At 52.6% G+C, this 24,068-nt stretch overlaps 1 protein-coding gene across 3 annotated transcripts in view; it reads left to right on the top strand.

Annotated features, from left to right (window-relative positions):
* PUDP (pseudouridine 5'-phosphatase) overlaps positions 1–24,068 on the top strand; it is a 76,908-nt gene that overhangs the window by 31,870 nt on the left and 20,970 nt on the right. For all 3 annotated transcript variants that reach the window (XR_013966312.1, XR_013966313.1, XM_080795665.1), the window contains exon 2: positions 3,342–3,560. Coding sequence is in view for 1 of the 3 variants with exons in the window: in XM_080795665.1 (XP_080651791.1) it covers positions 3,342–3,560 (219 nt within the window). In the remaining 2 variants the exon portion in view is untranslated. The remainder of the gene's footprint in view (positions 1–3,341; positions 3,561–24,068) is intronic.

The raw sequence follows: 24,068 nt of genomic DNA, 5'->3' as shown, positions 1-24,068 counted from the left end.
GAGATGCACATGGACACGTTGGTGACACCGCCATAGCCATGGCTCACGGGGCACAGCCCCATGCCTCCTGCCATCCATGGGCCCGGGGTTGCTGCCCTGTGTGCCGGGCGGCCACCGGACGGGGCGCAGGGAGGAGCAGAGGTCTGCGGGTGACACCGGCCAAGCGCGGGTCACAGCCTGCCGACGTTCAGAGCAGCTTTAGTCAATCCCAGATAGGCACGGACGCCTGTGTGCACGCCCGCGCAGTGAACACGTCTGTGAGTGTGAGCACCTGCACGTGGAGATCACGTGTGGGAATTCCTTCTTGCTCGTGCACACTGGGCCTCTGCTCTCTCCGCCTGTCCCCCAGTCTCTTTACGTCACTGGGCGCCGGGTCCAGATGCTGTCTCCCGTGCAGAAGAGGTGGTCTCATCGTTGGGTAAAACCGTACAAATTCAGTCTAGAATGGGCACTCTTCTGTTGCTTCCTGCCCCGCATCGGCCTTCCCGCGGAAATGACAGCAGGCCGGTCCGTGTCCCGAACTCGTCGGAACCCAGACTCTGTGTGTCTTCCAAGCCATGTGTGACCAGCCCCCGTCCATCACCCTCGGGCCTCCCCGAGTGTCTGTGTTGCTGCCACAGCCAACAGCGAGGCCAGGGCCCTGGGGACGCCTCCTGCCAGAGCCTTTCTGCGTTCCTGGGCTCAGGATCGCCAGCACACTCGGTCCCCTGTGGCTCCCCTGGTCTGGAAATGCTTGCCTTGCGGAGACATTGGTTACTTCACAGGCACCTTTCCTCACGCGTGGATTTTCAGTGAACGGACCTTTCTTTCGGGGTCCATGATGGACGCAGGGATGCCCGTCACGGCGACGGCCAGCACACATGAGCCCTCCCCGAGACGCGGATACTCTCCCTGCAAATGTTACCGTGTTCGGACCTCGCCCAGGGAGTATCGTAGCTCGTGGGGGTTGCCGTGCGAGTGTCACTGCTGTTAACCATATTTCTGTACTCAATACTTGAGGACCTGTCCCGGCTCACGGCGCTGGTCATTGCTCGTGTCACTGTTAACGCCGTTTATGTGTTAAACACGTAGGGACGTCAACGTAAACAGATGTAAATACGGTGCCGCATCTGATGTCCTGTGCTGTGTGTGAGCAGTGGTACTGCCAATTACTACCAGACCCTGGTTCCTGAAACCGAGTTCCTGAAGCCCTTGTCCTTCGTGAGCGACAGGCGCATCTTGAGTTGTGCAGAGGCCCTCCCGGGTGGGCTCCTGCGCCAGCCGAGCAAGGCGTGCTGGGAACCGTGGCGTTTCCTGTTTGTCCGCGTCCTCCGGACAGGGGTCCAGGGCTGCAGGTGGTGTGGTGATGCCTCAGGCCTCCGTGGTGAAGCCTTCATGAAAACTCCAAGAGTACCGGCGCCCTGAGCGCTTCCCCGCTGGAGGCCACGGGCGTGCAGGTGCTGGGAGAAAGGTGCACGGGAGAGACCACGGGACTCTGTACCCTTCCCTGTGCAGCTCCCCCTCTGCCCCTCTGCCCTGCGCACGCTCCCTGCATCGTTGCTCGTACCCTGTGTGATACACTGGGGGACAGTGAGTCAGCGTTTCCTGACCTCTAGGAGCCACTCTAGCATGTGCGGCCCAAGACGGGGTCCTGGGACCTCCCATCTACGTCACAGGAGACGGCTGGGGCTTGAAATTGGCATCGCCGGGGCCTTGGGGCAGTCCTGTGGGGCTGAGCGCCGGCTATTTCCAGTTTAACCGATTCACAATACCCTATTACTGTCAGGCTTATGTCGTCGTGATCGTGCGTTTCTGTGCATTACAAAACGCTGCCCACAGTCAGCCCAGTTAGCCTGTGTGCCGCACGCAGAGCTATCACAAAGTACTGACTGTGTTCCCCGCGCTGTGTCCCCCATCCCTGAGACTCACTCCCTCCGTGCAGTGTGAACCTCCAGGTCCCTTTCGCCTACCCCACCCCTCCCCCACTCCCCCTCCCCTCCAGTGCCCGCCGCTGCGTTCTCCGTGTTAAAGACGCTGTTTACTCTCTTGGCTTCATCCTTGAAATTTCACAAGGGAACAAAATCATACGACCTCCTGTGTCTCTCTGACTTTGCAGAACACCATGGAGGTCGGTCCGTGCTGTCCAAAAGGGCGAGATTTCCTTTCTTCTAAGCAGTGCTTTCTTCTGTGCACCGTCCTTATCCGTTCGTCTATCCATGAACACGGGGGTTGCTTCCATATCTTGGCTGTTGTAAATAATGCTCAGTGAACATGGGGTGCACAGGTCCATTTTTCTAAGATTTTATTTACTTATTTGAGAGAGAGAGAGAGAGAGAGAGAATGAGAACACAAGCAGGGGGAGCAGCAGAGGGAGAGGGAGAAGCAGACTCCCCGCCAAGCAAGGAGCCCGATGGAGGGCTCGATCCCAGACCCTGGGATCACGACCTGATCAAAGGCAGACGCTTCACCGACTGAGCCACCCGGGAGCCCTGTGCCTATAGCACGTGCGTGTTTGAATTAGCATTGTTGATTCCTGCCGGTCAATACCCAGAAGCAGCTGGGCTGTGTCGTAGCTCTGACCTTAACTTTTCCTGCTGTTGTGCAGAGCGCCTGCCCCCGTTTGCATTCCCAGCCCCAGCGCACGAGGGTTCCTTTTCCTCCACATGCTCGCCGGCGCTGGTTCTGCTTGTGTTTTCGGTAGCAGCCCCTCTGACTGGTGTGCGGTGGCATCTCGTTACGGTTTGGGCAGCCCTTCAGCTGTGGGACCTGTGTCGGACGTGAGCTGTATAGTCGCGTACCCGGCTGGTGTCCCGGACTTCTTGGTGTGGGAAACCCCCCACCCGCAACACACCGCGGGCGTGAGAAGGGCTGTGAGTGAGGTTCGGGGAGAGCGCGGCAGAGCCACGCGAGCCTGGACAGACGCGGCCCGTTCTCACGACGGAGCCTCCTGGCTCCCACGGCCTCACCCACACGCCCGCTCTGCTCACTGTCGGGGGCAGGGAAGTGTCCCCGCCAGCGCAGGGCTGCCCGCACAGCCCCTGGGTGCTGCCTGCTCCCGGCAGCTTCAGTCCCAGCCGCTGGCCTCGCGGGATGGCCTTCACCACGCCCGGTCCAGACACACCGAGCTTGTATCAAAGCCTGCTTCCCAATGAAATGGGCCTCATTTCTCTCTCCGTGTTTAATCGTCCAGATCCCAGCCGCAGACACACTGCAGCCAACAGAGAGGTGGCGACCCCGGGCCTTGTTTTCCGAATGACGTGCGGCATTGCCAGCATTTCCACAGCTCCCCGTGCTTATCGGGCCAGGGGTCCACCTTTGCACAGCACAACCCCCTAACCATCGCCCTGTCTCTCTCCCTGCAGATACCGAGCGGCTCTATTCAGTGGTGTTCCAGGAAATATGTGACCGCTACGGAAAGAAATACAGCTGGGAGGTCAAGTCCCTTGTTATGGGAAAAAAGGCGCTAGAGGCAGCCCAGATCATCATAGACGTCCTGCAGCTCCCAATGTCCAAAGAGGAGCTGGTGGAAGAAAGCCAGACGAAGCTGAAGGAAGTGTTCCCCACGGCGGGGCTGATGCCAGGTACCGTGCCCGCCCGCCGACGGGATTGTACTCGGGAGCTTCCGCCGCGTTGTTCCAAAATCACGGCAAAGGGCCAGTGCCCGTTAATGCGCTGGCTTTGTGTCGTCTTTTGTCTCGATCCCGTCTCAGCAAGATCTCGTCTTGGGTGAGGCTCCCAGCCACCCCAGAGACGGTCTGGCTGACCCTATGCTGTAATTCCATCTGGTCTTTTCAGAATAATGTACATTCCTTGCCCTGTGTCCCGAGATCCAAAATCATTTGAACCCTGTTTGTTCCGGTATTATCTAAACAGCGTATCCGTGCTGGGATTGCCTCGAGATCTAATAGGTGGCACCCTGCACCCCTCTCTTTGCTTGTTTTCCTGTGGAAGCAGAGATGACTTTTCATCGTTTCGTGGCGCTTGTTAACTAAGCATCGATCGGAACCGAATGGTCTGCTGTTTCTTGCTAGAAAGGAGAAGGTCAGGAGTGTTCTTGATGGCAGGGTGGAAAGATGCTTGAAAACGGAGCGCGGTTTTAAGAATCTTCAGGAAGACAGGTGAATTCTCCGTCTCGGAATTCCTAAAGTGAGGAGAGAGAGAGAGAAAAAGAAAATCTGCAGTTACGGCAGTGATTTGGGGATTTACAGTTGTGTTAAAGTGAATCCTAGTCGTTTTTGAAACGTGTGTGTTTTTTAGAAATATTTATCCATCCATCCCAGAGCGCACATTGGATAAGGCTGGAAGTAGAGAATTTCCTGGAAAGGCCCGGCGAACGCCAGTGCCCGCGACACAGAAACCATGTGGGCTGTGCGTGGATGCCGGGCCTAGCCGAGCGTCAGTGGGTCTAGGCTCTGTGATGCACGCCAAACGCCTCGGCTCCCGTCCTCCGCCCTTTACACACGCAGATGGCCTCATCACCCTTCCTGATGCAAACACATCCGCACAGCTCCTTTCTTAAGATTTTTTCTTAAATTTATGCGTCTGAGAGAGAGACTGAGTGGGCACAGACAGGGGAAGGTCAGAGGGAGCAGGAGAAGCAGCCGTCCCCCTGAGCAGGGAGCCCGACCTGACGCGGCTCCATCCCAGGGCCCTGGGACCATGACCCGTACAGCTCGTTTTTTAAATCACGGTTAAAAGCAGACACAGTAAGACTTACCGTCGCACGCACCTTGACGTGTCCAGTTAGCCATTGCGAGGGTCACGGTCCCCACCATCCATCTCTAAAACGTCTTCATCTTGCAAAACAGAGACTCTGTCCCCATCAACCATTGACTCCCCGTTCGCCTCCCTCTGGCACCGCGAGTCCACGTCCTGTCCGTGAACTGCACTGTTCCAGGAACCTCATATGGGACGGTGGGGGGAGGGTCCTCCAGGATTTGTCCTTTCCTGACGGGCTTTTGGAGCGTGGCGTCGTGTCCTCAAGGCCCTCTCATGTTGCAGCACGAGACACGATGCTCTCCCTTTATTTCCCGTTGTACCGCTGGACACACTGTTTGTCCCTTCGTCTGCTGAAACTCACTGGAGTCATTTCCTCGTCTGGGCTCCTGTGAGCGTGGGAACACAGGTACGGTTCTGAGACCACGCTTTCGGCTTCCGTGCTTGTGTGCCCCGAAGAGGGCTTCTTGCTTTACATGTGGTTCTGTTTTCAGTCTCGTGAGGAGCCACCGTAACGTTTTCCACGCTGGCGGCACCGTATGATTTTCTCTCTCCGTGTCCACAAGTGTTGCAGTTTCTCTGCGTTTTCACCAACACTTAATGATTTTCTGTGGGTCTTTGATTGTCCTTAGCACCCATTCTAAGGTGTGTGAAGCGACAACTCATTGTCTTTTTTTTTTTTTTTTTAAGATTTTGTTTATTTATTTGACAGACAGAGATCACAAGTAGGCAGAGAGACAGGCAGAGAGAGAGGGGGAAGCAGGCTCCCCACTGAGCAGAGAGCCTGATGCGGGACTCGATCTCAGGACCCTGAGATCATGACCTGAGCCGAAGGCAGAGGCTTCAACCCACTGAGCCACCCAGGTGCCCCCTCATTGTCGTTTTGACGTGCGTTTCTCGAATGATAAATGATGTGGAGCATCAGTCCACTTGCTTTTGGCTGTTTCTGTATTTTCTTTGGAAAGAAAGTATTTTATTTTGTATTTTAAGTCCTTTGCCCATTTTTAAAAATAGGGTTAATTTTTGGTTGTTGTTAAGTTGTCGATAGGTTGTTGTGAAGTTCTGGATAGACCCGTTATCAGATACATGGTGTGCAGATTTTTTTTTTCTCCCTATTTCCTGGGTTACGTTTTCACCCTCTTGATGGTGTCCCTTGATGTGCAGAATTTTTTAGGTTGGATGCAGTCCCACTTGTCTATGTTTGCTCTCCTTGCCTGCGCTTCTGCTGTCGGATCCAAGACATCATCACAAAGTCCATTTCCGTAAAGCTGTCCCCCTGTTTTCTTCTAGGAATGTCTAGTTTTAGGTGTTTCGTTAACTTCAGGTTCATCTTTGTGTGTCCTGTCAGGGCTGAACGTCATTCTTTCTTTGGGGTGTGGATACCCAGCAGTCCCGCTTGGGTGGGACCTTGTGGAAGAGGCCGTCCTTTCCCGCTTAAGTGGTCTCGGCATCTTTGTTGAAGATCCTTCCACCGTGTATGGGAAGGTCCATTTCCAGGCTTTCCGTTCTGTTCCGTTCGTCTTCATGCCAGCACTACGTTGCTTGCATTCCTGCAGTTCTGTAATGTATCTTCAAGAAGTTCAAGACGTCCGACTTCTAGTATTCCTTTCTGGTATTTTTATGGCTGCTCAGAGTCCCCTGAGGGTCTGCATACATTTTAAGATGAATTTCTGAACTTATGCAAAAAAAAAAAAAGAAAAACCGCCCCTGGGATTTTGGTAGGGATTGCTTTGAATCTGCATATCGACCGCTTTGGGGAGCGTGGACATTCTACCGGTGTCAGATCTTCCGGTTCATGAACGTGGGGATGTTTTCCATTTATTTGTATCATGTTTTTAAATGACTCTCAGCAGTGATTTGTAACTTCCGTGTACAAGGCCTTCACCGTCTTGTGAGTGTGTTCATTTCTGATGTATTATAAATGGAATTGTTTTAACTTTGTTTTCAGATTGTTCACTGTCACTATACAGAAACGCAACTGATTTTTGCGTGCTCATTTTTGTGTCCTGAAATGTTGCTGAATTTCTTTTTCAGTTCTGACAGTCTTGGTGTGTTTGGAACCTTCAGGGTTTTTTACGTGTAAGGTCATGTTCATCTGCGAGCAGGGATCACTTCCCATCTCCATTTCCATCTCGGAGGCCTCTGGCTAGGTCTTCCAATACGATGCGTAGAACTGTTACCTTGTTCCTGATGTACGACGAAGCGCTTTCCACCTTTTTCTGTTGAGGATGGTGTGCGCCGTGGGCTTGTCCCGTGCAGACTTTGTTACGTTGAGGCAGGTTTATTCTTCCTACCTTTCTTTTTCCCAGCTTGAGTGTTAAGTGTCGTGAGAAGGTGTTGAGTTTTGTCTGTTGCTTTTTCCCTGTCAGGGGATGTCGTTTTTGCCCTGCATTTTGTTAACGTGCATCACGTGGGTTTTGTGTGTTGCGAGCCGTCTGTGCATTCCAGGAATAACTTCCGCTTGGTGACGGCGTATAATACGGGTGCTGCTGAAATCAGTACGCCAGTATTTTATCGAGTGTTTCTGCCCCAACATTCATGATAGCTGTCAGTTTCCTTGTAGTGTTTTTGTCTGCTTTTCGTAGGAGGGTCATGTTGGCCTCACAGAATGAGCAAACATACCTTCCTCCTCAAATCTTTGGGAGAGTCTGTGCAGTATTGGTGTTAATTCCTCTTTGGTTGTGCGGTAGGCTTCATGGGTGATGGCTTTTTCCTGGTTGGGAGGTTTCTGATTGTGGAACACGTGTTAGTATTTCAAATCCAATCAGGCCTTCTGTTTCCTAATTCGATCTTGAGACAGGGGCGTATGTGTCTAGCAGTTTAGCCATTTCTTGATTATCTAATTTCTTGGCATACACTTTTTTATACTATTCTCCTACATCCTTTTTTTTTTAAATTTCTGTGGCACTGGTTTTAATGTCCCCTCTTTTTCATGTCTGATCTTAGTTATTGGAGCCTTCTCTTGTTTTTTCTTAGTTAATCTAGCGAAGGATTTGTCCAGACGGTTAACATTTGACCTGGATTATCTTTCACTGTTTAATACCAGAGCACCCATCGTGTATTAGGTATGCAAATGCCTTTTTGCTTTCTTATCGACCCAAGCCTCTGAAGTGCTTCTCCTTCTTGCATTTTTGTCCTATATTCTAAGAAATCCTTGAGTTGTGCTCCACGGCGGGACCCAGAAAATGCGAGCTCAAACGTCCGCAGCTGGCATGGCCTAGAACGCTAAGATGTCTATGTCCTGACCTCTACGTGGCGAATTCAGTCGCGGTGTCCCATTCGGCTTTAACAACGACTAAGTATCCTCTGCACTCAGAGATAATCACAGAAGATCACCAAATCCAGAAATTTCGGCCTGGAAAGTAAGGCAGGAGCTCGTCATTGGAAGACAGTTGAGCCCTGCAGAAGTTACCTGGCTGGCTTTTCTGTCTACCAATTGCGGACCTCTTACCCACTCTGGTCGGGGAGGCTGGTACGATTGCAGTAGGAAGCGCAAGGTTCCTTATCTGACTGTGATGAACCCTGCAGAAAGCAGGGGTGGCTTCCTACCCTGAGACACACATGCTTCGTCTTGTCTCCCTCCCATTCCGCACCCCACCTGTCGTCTCAGGACCTGAGCCAAAGCTGAAATCCCCCGCAAAGGTGACCTCCCAGAGCCCTGGTGCAGGAACAGTATTCGGAAAGAGAGGCCACCGTCCTGTTCGTAGATCTGGGTGTTCATTGGGTTCACTCCCTGCTTCGTTCCCGTGATTAAACTGGGGACGATCCAGTAACCCCAGACGAGTTTCATCCCTTCTCCTTCCAAAGGTGCTTTCTGCTGCGGTGTGTTTGGTCCTGGAAGTCACCTTGGGTTTATTAGATGAGAAGGCTGCCTGTCGGGAAGCTGGATTATTAATTCACTGGCGTTCATTATTTCCTGCTTTCAAGGTGAGAGCTGAGGCCCACGCAGGTATTTAGCAAGTTAAATTGGAGGAATGGATGGCAGATTGCCAGGGAAAGCAGCCCCCAATTGGGATGCAGGGCTGTGTCCTTTCCCGGGCCCATCACCAGGGGCAGGAGCCCCTGATAGTGATGCAGGGGTGTGTCCGTACCTACCTGGAGAATAGGGCCGACCCACTGGGCTTGAAGACACAGGCAGAACTGACGAGGCCCCTTCTCAGGTTAGTAGGGCTGCATGGATAAATGGTGTAGAAAGGGTCCGTTCTGGAGGAGTGCGCCGTGGGCGTCCCCAGCAGGAAATACTTCGGAGCAGTGTGCGCTGTACGTTTTGTACGTGTCTTCATAGGCAAAGGGAAACCACCCGCTAGGGAAGGGTTTATTTTACGGAAATGGAGCTCTTTTAAATTGTGGCAACCATGTAGAAAACTATCCACACCTGGTTCATCTATTGTAGGTTTTCTGGGGCTTTAACAGATGTGGTTTTACATGTTGAAACGTGTACTTGACGTGGCATACAGGAAAACCTTTTCAATAGTATTCCTCGTGGAAGGTGTTGGTTATCTACATTCTGTTTCCGACCAGTTCCTTCATCCGTGGATTCTTCAAGATCGATGCAGTAATGTATTTTGGCGTAATTGAGTCAGTGTGATAATTTGGCTTAGAAGGGCAGTAACAAGAAAGAGGTACCTTTCATGGTATGGAACCATCTGGAAGGCTTCCCTGTTCTGTTCTCCACCGGCTGTGGGATTTCCCAAGCGAAAGCCTCAGGCATGGGCGCTGGGCCAGTTCAGAGGAGTGTGACAAGGCCAGGTCCTCACACACGGGCACCTCTGAGCCCTCTGCCTCCTCGCTCTTTACGAGATCACCCCGAGGGACAGAGCAGAGATGACGACTTAGAACCTTGGTCCCCTGGACAGCCAGCGGTGTGGCGCCCAGGCCTTCTCTACAGGGAGGGGTGACTGAGAGAGGGGAGCTGGCAGGTGTCCTGGCCTCTGAGGTTGGGGTGTGTGGCGGATCAGTCCCCACTGTCCCACCGAGCTCTCCCAACTGTTCCTGGGGCTCGGGTCCCCCACAGGAAGATGCGGGTACACAGTAGAGTGTCTGTGGGGCCTTTCCCCAGGCCACATCCGGTCCTCACGAGGGCTGAGAAGTGCATCATCTCTTCTCCGTCTCTGCTCAGCCTCATGGACAGACAACGCCCGTTCATATAGCCGCCTGACCCAGCACCGTGGGGGCCCTCATCCCGTGGCTCCCCTGAGTGCGTCTTTAGACAGCCTGTCTCATCCCGTGGGCTCCCATCGACGCGAAGTGTGCGCCTTTTCTTTTCCTCCCGGCTTCCTTGTCTGTGTTTCTTACAGCCTTAGCCCCTGGAGGCCATCAGCAGGGCTGTCGACAGCCTCCCTCCTCTTCTGCCGGTGCTCGCCACCATGCAGGTGGGCAGGAAGGCTTTTGGTCCCTTGGCACTGTCCCGTAACATTTGTCTTTCCTCCCTGAGCCCTTCCATGCGTCTGGTGCCGAGCTGGAGTTCCGGGGGACCTTCCCCGTGGGGTGTGTAGTCCATTGAGGGGACGTGCGTAGCCACGTGAGTGAAACCCCGCAGTAGCATAGTTCCTGCCAAACAGAACTTGAAGACGGGCTGTGGACAGAAACAAAATAAGGCATCTTATACCTGGCACAGTGGCAGCTTTTTTGCAGGTGCTGGACGTGGCGATAAACTGAGGACAACGTGTAAGATACGGGCAGGTGAGCAGAGACGGCACGGCTGTTCCAGGTGGAAAGGAGTGGGTGTGGACTTATGTCAGGCAGCAAGGGACTTGCTTCTGTGACCCCTGGAAGCCAGGCCTCTCGTTGCCGGTGTGCTTGAGGAGGACATAGGCAGGGCTCTCAGCTCCGTTTGGGAAGGTCCTTGGTGTGGAGCTCATCTCTCGCTGCGTCGCAGACTGGGGAACGGGTGGGATTTGGAAGAAGAGTTGTGCCAGAATGAAACCGTGCTGGGGCGGGGACTGTGCCTGTGGGTTTATGGCACCTGGTGAGGCGGCGGGGGGCGAGGTGGGCTAGAGGGGGGCCGCGGTATAAGGACTTCAGCTCAGGGGGAGTCAGTGGACCACCAGCCCCGTGTCCCGTGATGCTGGCACCAGTTAATGCTCACCTGAAAATCCAGGGCTAGAACTGAATGAGGAGCGGGTACGTGAAGGTTGGAGGCTGTCTGGTTGCCCAGGTGAAGAGTCTTAGAGCAGTCCCCGGCAGTGTACGAAGACGGTCGGTGAGTCTCAGGACGGTTTCTCACACGTGAGATTTATCACCGTAGGAGTAAAGGACAGTCCTAAGTCTGGAACCTGTCCCTTCATGTAACAAGTCACCACCGCAATGTCCCTTCTTTTAACGTTTCTGTAATTATAAAAATGACACCTGCTTCACATAATACAAAAGGGAGGACTTTGGAAACCCCGTAACTCTTACTCTGTGGACGTAACCATTCCTTACTCCTTCATCACCTGGGAGGGGGTGTCCTTCCAGACCCCTCACACGGCCTCTGTGTTTGTGTGGACACACATATACACACACACAGTCACACACACCATAAAGGAGTAAAACCATTCACCAACATCTGTAGAAACTACGGACAGGAGTCATAGCATGAAAACTTTTTTTTTTTAATATTTTATTTATTTATTTGACAGAGACAGAGATCACAAGTAGGCAGAGAGGCAGGCAGAGAGAGAGAGAGGGGGAAGCATGCTCCCTGCCGAGCAGAGAGCCCGATGCGGGGCTCGATCCCAGGACCCTGAGATCATGACGTAAGCCAAAGGCAGAGGCTTAACACTGAGCTACCCAGACGCCCTGCGTGAAAGGTTTTTGAATTCTTTAAACTGATCGTCTGACACTGCCTTTAGACCGAGAGAGATATGAGGGCAGTGAGAACTGTGCTTTTCCCGGGAGGCTGGGTGAGCGTCCTTGGCGATCCCGTGACCTGCAGGCCGCCCCTTGCTCACGAGGTGCCCGGAGCAGGGCTTCCTGCCCCCGAGCAGTTACGGGGTGCCGTTATCGTGCTGCGGGTCTGAACTGAGTCCCGGGCTGAGTGCAGTTGGAAGAAGACATGAGCCGGTCCCGTGCCTGTTCCGGGGTCTGCCTGTCTCAGGAACACGGAGCCTGGGAAACCCCAGAACACAGTGTGTGTCGTGCGCCAGGGTGGCCTCGGGGCCTGGAGGGCTTCAGCTCCTTCCCCGAGGCCGCGGAGGGTGGCCTCAGGGCCCCGCGCGGAGTCCACAACGTGGAGCTCTGGCCGCAGCACGCAGCTGCTCCCACGACGTGGCAGCAGCCTCACGTCGAGGTCGGCGTCCTACAATAATGTGGAAACGTGACAGCCTGTCGTGGGCTGCTGTCCGCGCGGCTCGGTCCTTTCCAAGTCCGTGCAGAACGCATGCCGGGAAGTCCCCAAGTCCATGCAGAACGCGTGCCGGGAAGTCTCAGCTGCTCAGGGACTTGGCCTCTCACGGTGACGTTTGCGGCGGCAGCCCCGGACCCCAGGCTGATCCCTCCGCCCTGGAGGAGCCTTCCAGGCTAAGCCCGGAGCCCGCTCCTTGTAATGAGGCTCGCTGCGTCCACTGACCTTGCACAATTAAAGGACACACGTGACAAGTGACGAGGAAAATCATCCGTGAACAACCACGATAATCCATTCAGCTTATCCCGCGCTGCTTTTCTCTTCAAGAAATAACGTCAGGCACATATCCAGGAAAATGGCCATTGCACGGTGTGGGCAGAAGCCAGAGGAAGGGATTACTTGCTGGTCAGATGGAACTGGCAAACGTCGGAAGCTCTTGTCCCCCTGTCCTCACATACGCCACCTTCTCTGATGCTGTACAGGGACCTGATTTCTTTTTGGGTTTAAAATTCCCACGTTCAAAGGCTGCTAACTGCTTTCACTGTTACTTACTCAAGAATAACAGAGACATTCTAGACTAAGCAAAATGAGATAAATGTCTTTACTCTCTAGGATCCTAGGCATTATATGTCTGTGGTTGTAAATGTTTTTCTCAAAGAATTACAATTTCCGGGACACCTGGGGGGCTCCGTCGGTGAAGCGTCTGCCTTCGGCTCAGGCCATAATCCCAGGGTCCTGGGATCGAGATCGGTGTCAGGTTCCCTGCTCAGCGGAGAGCCTGCTTCTCCCTCTGCCTGGCCCTCGCCCTGCTTGTGCACTCGCTCTTGCTCTGTCTCTAAAGAAATAACATCTTAAAACAAAAAAAGAATTACAGTTCCTGTTGTAAAATATGTGGTGGTTTTCCCACAGACTTTTAAGTACTTGGAAGGATAAGATAATACAAGAAATCCTTGCCTCAAAGACTTGTCTACTCAAGACGAGAGAAAATGAATGGTTCTCATGGACGGGGCTAGGAGACTGGGGCCGGCTGGGTCACCTACGGCCTGGGAGAGGAGCTTCGAGGCTCCACAGAGAGGCTCTGGGTGTGTTAGGAGCAGGTGCTCTGCTCAGGGCTGCAGAGTGCGCACGTGGGTAGCACCTGCCGGGCCTGCGGAGTGACGTGTCGTACCGATGAGCGGCGGTCCGGGAAGGCGGCCTGGTGTGCCCCCTCCTGCAGCCCCATTCCAGGGGCTGACCGCACTCACGGGGATACATTGTATGCACACGCAGCGAGCGGACACATTTTATTAGTTTTCCGCCTTGTCTCACAGATACAGTTCACCACGGGCACAATACATCCACTGGGGCTCGATGACTTGCTCAAGAAATAAAAAATTACATTTCTCGTTTAAAGAATCGAAAGCAAGTGTTGGTTACACCAAAGGTTACAGCAAAGGTGGGAGCAGCCCAGGGTCCGTTGGTGGGTGAATGGATAAGCGCTGTGTTGTGGATGCCAACAAGGGGTACTCTTGAGCCTTGGAAGTTAGTTCTGACACCTGCTGCGGCACAGACGAGCCTCGAGGGCATGGTGCCGAGCGCACTGAGCCGGACAGGAAAGGACAGACGCTGAGAGGGTCCAGCCCTGGAGGCACGGACGGCCACCCATCGCAGGCGCAGAAAGGAGGAGTGTGGGCGCCACCGCCTCGGGAGGGGGAATGCGTCCTTAGCCTTTAACCGGAGCAGCCTTTCGGTTTGGAAATGGGACGTTCCGGGAACTAGCCAACGGTGTCTGTTGAACAAGATGAGAATGTACTTAAAGCCACTGCACCGTCCACTTAAATGCAGTCAATTTTAGGGGTGCCTGGGTGGGCTCTGTCTGTTGGGCTTCTGCCTTTGGCTCAGGTCCTGATCTCTGGGTCCTGGGATCGAGTCCCGCATCGGGCTCTCTGTTCAGCTGGGGGTCTGCTTCTCCTTCTATCGCTCCTCCAGCACGCCAGACACTGGAACCCAGGGAAGCCCTCGATGCCTCCCTCTCTCAGACATTCCACGCAGCACGGACTCAAACGGCAAGAATTTCATATTTGAAGATTTTATTTATTTGTTTATCTGACAGAGAGACAGAGGTCACAAGTAGGCAGAGAGGCAGGTGGGGGCGGGGCGGGGAAGCAGGCTCCCCACTGAGGAGAGAGCCCAACACGGGGCTCGATCCCAGGACCCCAAGATCATGACCTGAGCCGAAGGCAGAGACTTAACCCACGGAGCTACCCAGGCGCCCCAAGAATTTTATATTTGAAAAGATTCACAGAAAAGGGCATCAACCCAGACATCACGACGGAAACTCTGGCCACACAGTTGAAATCCGTGCAAAGAGCCAGCAAGGAGGAACAGTGGATGATGGAAACGATCGGGTTTTAATACCGTGCTCCCTGCAAATCGGGCAAATCACTTTCACATTATCCGGGGGTCACCAGGGGAGGGTGTGCCGTTGTTTTGATCACATTTGTGGATGCACGAAGCAGGTAGAAGGAATCCGCTGCCGATGGGAGCTGTCTGGACGGTGCCCACCTTTCTTTTCCGTTACCACATCCGTGTGCAGACGTTGGAAACCCAAGTCTGTCCTGGACGTTCGTGTCATCTGCAGCTCTACACTCCTTCCGTGATGTCGGCGGCACCGGGCTCCTGTGTCAGTGAGGGCAGAGCACGGCTTTGGAGAAACCAAGTGAACAGTGAGCTCCGGGCCTGTGCACTCGCGGGCCGTTAGCTCACGACCGTGATGGAGAACGCTGAGTTCACCGGCTTTGAGGGGGACCAGACGCCTCATTTTAGGCTTTGTTTTATCATGTTCGTAGCGCTTCCTTGTCTAAGAGAACTTACAGAGTTTTATCTCATTATTCAGAGCTATAATAGAGACTCACAAAGATTCAGTGAGCCATCAGCGTTTCCTGTGATATTTTTCTCTTGGGCTATAAGTAAAAGACTATTTAAATAGCTGTGTTGTACATTGATTTCGTAGCGACAAGTCCTTAGAAGCAGCAACCTTAAAAGTCGTTCATAGTAAATAAAATTAAGACTTTAAGCAGCATTCAATCAAATAAACAAAGGCACAGAATGAAATTTTTCTCCACAATTGTCAATGTTTTGAAATATGTTTGAGCCTTGACCTGCTCGGGTCCACTTAGATGTGGATTTTTTTTTTTCTGCAAATGCAAGTACAGTACTTTAAATGTATCGTTTATGATTTTCTTACTCACATGTTCTTGTCTCCAGCTTACTGTAATGTAAGAACACAGTATATCATGCCTATCACATACTAAATACGTGTTGATTGGCTCTTTGTTATCAGTAGGCTGTTTGGAGTTCATTTTGGGGAGAGTCGAGAGTTATGCGTGCATTTTTTTTTCTCTCTAAAGATTTTATTTGAGAGAGAGGGAGCAAGTCGGGGGGTGGGAGACGGATAAAGGCAGAGGGAGAAGCAGGCTCCCCGCTGAGCAGGGAGTCTGACGCAGGACTCGATCCCAGGATCCCGGAATCGTGACCTGAGCCGAAGGCATAGGCTTCGCCGATGGAGCCCCCCCCCCCCCCCCAGGCGCCCCGGGCATGCGTTTGGAACCGTGTGAGGCTCAGTACGCCCACCACGTCGTGGAAGAGTGAAGGGTACTTGGCCACTCTCTTCACTTACTAACAAGACAGAAAACATTGAAATTCACTATGCTTTTCTTAAAAGAGTGTCTCTGTCTTTCTGGAATCCTTGCAAACCTAGGAGGCCCAAGGTTCTCCACTCAGGCGATGAGGTGCGCCAGGGAGAGCAGCCTGCCCCACGTTCCTTTATGAGCTCTGGTGGCCACCGACAGCCACCCACACCTGTCGGGGTCTCTGTAAGGATCCCCATCATTGGCCGTGTAAGGACTGGGCTCCTGACCCTCCAGCGTTTACTGGAGTCTCCGAAGGCGCTTGACAACCACTCAGGGCCATTTCTTTTGGGCGGAAGAAGCAAAGCAGGGACGAGACTTGCTCGCTTGTTGTCTCCTCCTTTACGTGACACAGGGCAGTGGTCTTGACTCGGTTTGGGAAGCAGAGACCGCCGGTTCTGTGTTTTCCAGGTGACGTCAGAAGTTAGGAAGGGCAACGTGTGTCCCTTGAAGGAAGAGATGACCGTGTGCAAGGGTGGGTGGAGCTTGGGACTGGTGCTCAGGACAGAGAGCAGGACCTTCACGATGTCTCCAGATCCTTCCGGAACAGACGATCTTCTTGTCTGGAAACCCAGCGCCTTTGTGACTCGACAGTCTAAATGCAGAACAGTGCATGTGATCAAAGTGTCCCTTTACTACCTAACTTGCCGGAAATGGCCCTTTTCTGAATGTCCCACATTTCAGAAAATGATGAGCGGCCCAACCCAGATGGTCTCTGGGTCATATGGTTCTTATTTGACTGATTTTCTTTCTCTATGCACAGTCTGTTGAAATGGCAATTTAATGAGGAGATTTCAACACGCTGGTCTATCAGAGTGATTTAATTTTTATACACACGATTTTTGCCCAGTAGAGATGTCTACAGCCTAAATTTCATACGATGAGGAAAATAGTTTGCAGATTTAAAAATTCTGCCCCTTTCTAGTTGCCGTGAAATGGTGTAGTTAAATGTATTGTGGAAGAACGCATTGGGGTTGTGGAATCATTTTCTAAAAGGCTAATTCCCTGGTCAGGCCTCTTGGAGAGCCCCTGTGAACTGGATGCCGGGGGGCTGGGCCCCTGGGTCCTCTGCCCCATTTTCTGGATCCCAGATGCCACCCTCCCCCTGCCCCTCAGAACACAGGATTCTGTTCAGACGCCGAAGCACAGAGGTTTTGGACGGCAAGTAGGAGGTCTCCTGGAGTGTGCAGAGACGACTGCGGATGAAGGGAACATCCGCTCCCTGAGGCCCCTTCCCCTCAACAACCAGGAAGACCCCGGACCACTCTTCTCCGGAGACTCGAGTCACCTCATGACAAAGATGCAAACACTGACATTGTGAGGCCCACCGAGGACAGGCCTGCAGCCGACGATAGCTTTCGCTTAGGAAGGCTCCCACCTGTGCCGGAGCCAGCACTAGGGGAGGGTCCTTCCTGCCCCTTCCTCGTGCTGGGACACCAGGCATCCCTGGGCTTGTGGCTGCGTCCGTCCCATCTCTGCCTCTGTCTTCACGTGGCTTTCCTCCCCACATCTCCGCGTCCTCTCCTTCTCCGGACACCAGTTGATGGGCTTTGCGCTCACCCTGTGAATCCAAGATGACGTCGTCTCCAGATTCTTAACCAGTTACACCTGCAAAGACCCTCTTTCCAACTAGGGTCACATTACGAGTCTGTGGGTGGACATGAATTTGGGGTGTATACTCTGTGTGCCCCAGCATCCCGATGGGGGGGTCCTCTCCGCAAGCCTGGTTACCTCGAGGACTTCATTGTGGGGTGAGAAGGTGGTAAATGGTGCGTGTGAGAGGCCTATTGCTTTGGGTCCCCTGGGGATGTGCATCTGAGCCCCCGAAGGGAGGGCAGCTCCCCTCCTCTGCCCAGGTTAATAGAGGAGGGACGTTAACTGTATCCAGCATCTTCCAGGACTTGGGGTGCAGCCTGGGCATAGCGTTTTCACCTTTGTGTCTGAGCGCGGGCCGCCGTGCTGATGTCCCGCGGGCGGATGGCGTCCGTCACAGACACGCCTCTCTCACCGTCTTGGAGGCTGGACGTGCAAGGTCTGGGTGCCGGCGTGGTGAGCTGTGCCTGCCCCTTCTTATAAGGGCACTGATTTCATTTGGGGGCTCCGCCTCAAAGCCTCATAGGACTCCAGTCACCTCCCCAAGTCTCCCCATCCAGCACCGCCCCACTGGGGCTCAGGGCTCCAACGTGGGGAATTTCAGGGGGATCCAGTCCCCACCAGGGACACTCCCTTGCCTGGAACCATGTGAAGAGGACAGCCCACCCCATCCCATTTTATAAATGATCCGGCATTCTCTCTGCCGTGGAAGAAACTGAAAGCAGTTCAGGACCTGGGAAACAGGGGCTCACGCCAGGTCAGTGTGACCTCAGACAGTGGCTGCGTTTACAGGAAAGTGGGGGCAGATATGAAACACTGTCATTATCACAGTATTTGCTGGCCCGTGGACCCCTCTCCAGGCTGGAAACTCTGGACCAGAGGAGCATGGGTGGCGCTGTTCTTTCTTGCCAAGCAGGAATGGCCAAGACAGAGCTTCTGAGCCTCAGCAGTGCTGACACTGGGGGCCCACGCATCATTCTGTGGGGGGAGTCCTGTCCGCCGTAGGATGGATGCTGACCAGCCTCCCTGCTCGCCTCTCACCACGTGCCCGGAGCAGTCCCTTCCCCCGCTGTGACAACCAAAACCAGAAATCTGCAGACATGGCCGAACGTGCCCCGGCAGGGATGGGAGCAAATACCCCTCTCTTGCTGGACAACCAGGGCCTTAAATGAAACGGTAGGTCCGGAAATCATTGTTGTGGGCCCTTGAATATGGTAGGAGGCGGATGGAAATTTCCGTGCTCCCGGGCCGTGTTCGTAATGAAGCATCAGTTCCTGGAAGGGGGAGCCCTTCACCTGCATTGCCATCACTTAGCAAGGGCTCGCCCTTCAACTCCTGCATCCTGGCACGAGGCTAGAACGTGCAGTCGTCTCCGTCTCCGTCCCCGTGCCTAGGGCAGAAGGAACCAGAGTGCACACGTGGAGTCCGTTCTCGTTGATCTCCCGGGACTCTGAACGCCCGCCTCTGCGCCTTCCGCCTCCAGACACCGACAAGAAATCCATCCCCTCAAACTGCAGGCGCTGCCAAGTGTCACCTCGGAGTGAGGACAGGTGCCAGCATACCCCTGCCGAAAAGCACGGCTCTGCCACCTCCCAGGACCCTCCACGCCTCCCCGCTGTTGACCCCAGGGGACGGGCTGCCCCCTGCCCACTCTCTAGGTCTTGGAGTCGGGAGCTGGGGACTCCCGGGGCCTCATGCTCCTGCAGTGGAGAGAGCATCTGTGAGGCTGTTCGTTCCTTTACCGTTCCCCATCCCGAGCTCTGTCCTTCCTCAACTGCCAACAATTGCCCGAATGTCGCTGGTGCACCGTCACCCTTATGGTCATGAATTTCGCTCTGTTCTCTCAGTCAAGGCGTTGTTTCTGGTCTCCTGCAGGAGTTCTGCCACCGGGGGGGCCGTGTATTAACTTCCCACAGCTGCTGTAATGAATGACCTCAAACGTGGTGACTTAGGACAACAGAGATTTACGGTCTTACGGTTCTGGAGACCAGAAATCCCGGATCAGGCAGGGCCACACACCCGTCCTGAAACTCAGGGGAGGCTCCGTCTTGTCTGTCCCAGCTTCCGAGGGCCCCGGGTGGTCACCCACCTGGGGCTGCAGCTCTCCGTCTTTTGCATCTGTCCACACACGGCCATCTCTTTGTCTCTCCTCCTCGGGGGACACAGTTGCCATGGTCTGAATGTTTGTCCCCCCCACAAAATTCATAGCTGGAATCCCTAATACCGCAGTGTGAAGGTATTAGGAGGTAGGACTGTCAGAACGTGAGCAGGTCATGGAGATAGAGCCCTCACCAATGGGATTAGTGCCCTTAGAAAAGAGACCCCGTACAGCTAGCTCACCCCTTCCCCCACGTGAGGACACAGGGACAGGCTGACTGTGCTCCAAGAGGACCGCACCCACGTGGGAATCTGTGCCGCCTTTATCCTGACTTCCAGCTTCCCCAAGTCTGAGAAATAAATACCTGTCGTTTAAACGCCACCTGGTCTGGGGGTTGGACGCGAGCCGCTGCATTTCAGGCCTACCCTAAATCTGGGATGATCTTTTTCTCCAGGTCCTTAATCATCTCTCTTTCCAAATAAGATCATTAGACTAATGATCTCAGGGGGCGTCCGCAAATGATTGTTGGGGGCCACCACTCAGCCCTCCAGACCGAATCTCTAAAACCCAAGTGTTAGCCTGCTTGCCCTCCCCGTGACGGTGAAAGCCACCTTCCAGGAGAGGCGGTAGGCCCCAGCCCCTTACTCGTGGGTGGGTCCGGGTGAGGAGGGCCACACCTTGTCCCCAGGATGCATGTGTAGAAGGTCTAGGCTGGGCCGAGTCCTCCACAGTGTGTGTGGTCCCAGGACAGCACCACTGTCTGGTTATGGGTAGCTGGCGGCATTCATAACTGACAACACGACCTTCCTGGGTCTAACTCTACAGGTATCAAGACTCAGCGCCCACTGCACCGTTCCTCCTGGTGTGCACATTTCTGTATGACTTTCATCTCCCCCCATTGTTACCTCCTCACTGCAGGTCTGTGTTTAGGGTGAGGTTCTGAACACGAGGCCCGAGCTAGTAGGATGTGCACGGATCTCTCCACTCAGTGCACGAATTCCCAAGAAATACCTCCACTCCTGTCAGCTCTCAATCTTTCCCACATTTTTCCTTCTCCAGATCCATTCAGTGGCAGCGTCCGTGTTCTCACTCATCAATCTTACGTCTTTAGGAGGAAGAGGACAGCTTCCTCCTATCAGGACCGCTGATTCTTCACATTTCGTGTGTCTTCCCTGTAGATGACCCGTCCGAGAGCTGCTGACCCTTTGTAGCGGTAGATGTCTTCCTGCCTGTCCCTTCAACGACTTCAGCACACCAAGGGCCAGAAGCTCTTAGCTGGGTTTCATTCATACACTTAATGAACCAGCTTCTCTGCAGGGCAGAACTGCACTTACGGTTTTAGTCTTTTACTGCTCGGGGGCAGTGACTGCATAAGAGAAAGCTGATGTCCCGTCGTTGAAAGATGCAAAAGTTGTTTGTATGGAGTGAGCCAGTCACGTATCCCGGGAGTCCAGTGGTTTCGTAGTGAATGTATCCTCCAGTTCTAGCTGATGATGCTGACGGTGGCCAGCATCTGTCTGGGGCTTACTGTCGTGCCTGTCCAGGAGTAGGTCACCGAGGTGATCTTACGTGCGTGACTGTGTGCTTGCACTCCCAGCGAGCAGCTCCACGAGCAAAGCTGGTCATTGCTGTTTGGTTGACGATCGTCCTGAGCGTGAAGAGACAATGCATGTTTGCCTGATGTCCCAGTGGAGGATTGTGGTCATATCCTTCTCTCGGGTTTCCTGTTCACCCTGGTCTCAGCCACTGTCAACACGCTCAGAACACTGGGGCTCGTTGGAAAACAGTCCAGCACAACGCTCTCTGATTCATTACCGTGTCGATAGAGACGTCGGATCTACCCCCTCCCACATAGGCTTGTTGCTGAGCCTTTGGGTCTGTATACGACTCCTCCGTTATGTTACGTGCAGGACAAAACACTCACAGAGCTAGCAATGTGGACGGCATTACCTAGCATGATAGAAACTATATCCGTTTTTTTTTTTTTTAATGAATAGCATAAAAGAACACTTTCAGCAAAACTTTCTTTTCCCTTGTGTTTTAGAGAGAGCCAAGGGTTCATGCTTTGTTTTTTGTTTTTTTTTGTTTTTTGTTTTTTTAATCTTGGTTTGTCCTCCTGTAATCTAGTAACTTGAAAGTCTTGTTTTAAATTCATATCATTTTGGGGACGCCTGGGTGGCTCAGTGGGTTAAAGCCTCTGCGTTCGGCTCAGGTCATGGTCTCAGGGTCCTGGGATCGAGCCCCTCATTGGGCTCTCTGCTCAGCAGGGAGCCTGCTTCCTCCTCCCTCTCTGCCTGCCTCTCTGCCTACTTGTGATCTCTGTCTGTCATATAAATAAATACAATCTTAACCAAAAAAATCTTAAAAAAAAAAATCTTAAAATAAAAAAATAAAGCGAAGCCGCCCCACTCACTCTCAGTCACAGAAAGAATGGTCCATTGCAGCCTAAACAGAAGAATCCTCCGCAAGAAACAGTCACCAGGGGCAGGTCTCAACAGGGGAAGATGTCCTCTGCACCTTCCGTTAGAAACCTGCCTCCCCTGGTACCCAGCCCGTGAGAAGCCATGACCATACTGGACTCCTGAGTTTCTCCAGCGGACTTGCCTTGGGAACAGCCCCTCCCACATCCCCCTCCTCCTCTGTAAAGTCCTGTCCTCTTCTCTGTGTCGGGCCGGCCCGCGCTGTTGCTGTCGCCGGCTTGTCCGGGCTTGCGCTTCTCCGCGCGTCCCGAACCCGCCCATTTTTGCTGCTTGAGGAACTGGCAGTTTTATTTTTAAGGTCAACAGTCCTCACCTTGAATGCCTGTATCCAGACAAAGTTTCGTCATTGGCTGTGTTTCTGTCACTTTCCCGCCACCCACCGGGGAAGTAAAGGTTTTTAACTGAAATGCAGCTCATGGGTGTAATGCGTGATATTCATCGTAGTGGTTGCAAACTCATCGAGTGTTTTGGCATCTTCCTCCTTTCCGCTGCGCGTTCCGACGGCACGGAAACCGATCGGATTATGCAGAAGCCTAGCTGGTTGGAAGTGTTCTTAAGTGCGCGGGTGTTCGTGCGAGATGCACGGGTCTGCGGTTTTCTCCTCTGGCTTTTGTTCAGCTCTGGTAGCAGAGAAATACTGGTATCAAGAATGAGTGAGAACGCATTCACTCCTATTTTCTGGAAAGCTGGCTCAGGATTGGTGTTGTTTCTTTCTCAAATGGTAGTTCTGAGTTCACCAATGAGACCATCCAATCCTGGATAGGAGAAAGGTTTGTTAACTACAAATTCTCTAGGAGGCCTAGGGCTGTGGAGATTATTACTGAGCTTTTGAGTGAGCTTTGTATCTTTCAAAGACTCTGTCCATTTTATCTAAGCTGTTAGGTGTATTGGCATCAGTTTGGTTATGATCACATTTTTTTAAATTTAATTTTATTTTTCTCAGGGTTCCACGATTCACTGTTTATGCACCCCACCCAGTGCTCCATGCAATCCGTGCCCTCCTTAATACCCACCCCAAGCTCACCCAACCCCCCACCCTCCTCCTCTCCAAAACCTGTACCTTGTTTCTCAGAGTCCGCGGTCTCTCATGGTTTGTCTCGTATGTTTTAATCCTTTTGATGGATTTAAGGATCTGTGGTAATGTCCTCTGTTTGATTACTAGCACTGTTAAATGTGAATCTTCCTTCTTTTTTCTTTTCCTTTTTTTTAGTCTTTAAAAAATATTATTTACTTTTTAATTTATTTGACAGAGAGAGAGATGACAAGTAGGCAGAGAGGCAGGCAGAGAGAGAGAGGACAGAAAGCAGGCTTCCCGCTGAGCAGAGATCCCGATGCAGGACTCGATCCCAGGACCCTGAGATCATGACCTGAGCCGAAGGCAGAGGCTTTAACCCACTGAGCCACCCAGGCGCCCCTCTTCTAGTTTTTTTAATGGGACAACTTAGATTGCTGGTTTTACACCATCTTCTTCTGTAATGTAAGCCCTTAGTGCCGTCAGTTTTCCTCTAAACAATGTTTTATCCACTTCCCACAAATTTTGGTATGTTCGCTTTTTGTTCTCTACTGCAGATTATCTAATTTCCCTTCGTCACTCCATCTTTGACTCATGTCTTACATAGAAATGTGTTGCTTAATGTCCAAATATTTTTTCCCACCTACGTTTCAGTTAACTATTTTAATTATTTCATGGCCAGGGCACATATTTTGAATGATTTCAATTATTGTAAAATGTTTTAGAATTTTTTATAGCTTCTGGACTCACACTCTTATCTTGTTGAATGTTCTAGGTGCACTCCAAAATCATTTGAATTCAGCTGTTTTGGGTGAGGTGTTACATAAACGTCAATTCAGTTAAGTTGCCAGATAGTGTTTTTGAAGTCTGCTGTATCCTGCTCTCTGTCTACTTGTTTTGTCGATTAGTGACAGGAGTTTGAAACCTCGGTCTCTTTCTCCAGTCAGAGTATTAGCTGTTGCTTTACGTGTTTTGCAGCTGTGTTATCAGACGCATACACATTTAGAATGGGGTCTTGTTGATCCGTTGACCCACTTGTCATTATGAAATGTACTTAGGTATCTCTGAGACTTGTCATTCCTTGTTCTTTTTTTAAAGATTTTATTTATTTTTATTTGACAGAGAGACGGTGAGAGAGAAGACACAGGTAGGGGGGTGATGGGAGAGGGAGAAGCAGGCATCCTGCTGCGCAGAGAGC

The sequence above is a fragment of the Martes martes genome (genome assembly GCF_963455335.1).
Source record: "Martes martes genome assembly, chromosome: X".
Taxonomy (NCBI): domain Eukaryota; kingdom Metazoa; phylum Chordata; class Mammalia; order Carnivora; family Mustelidae; genus Martes; species Martes martes.
This window is presented reverse-complemented; position numbering and strand designations above follow the sequence as displayed.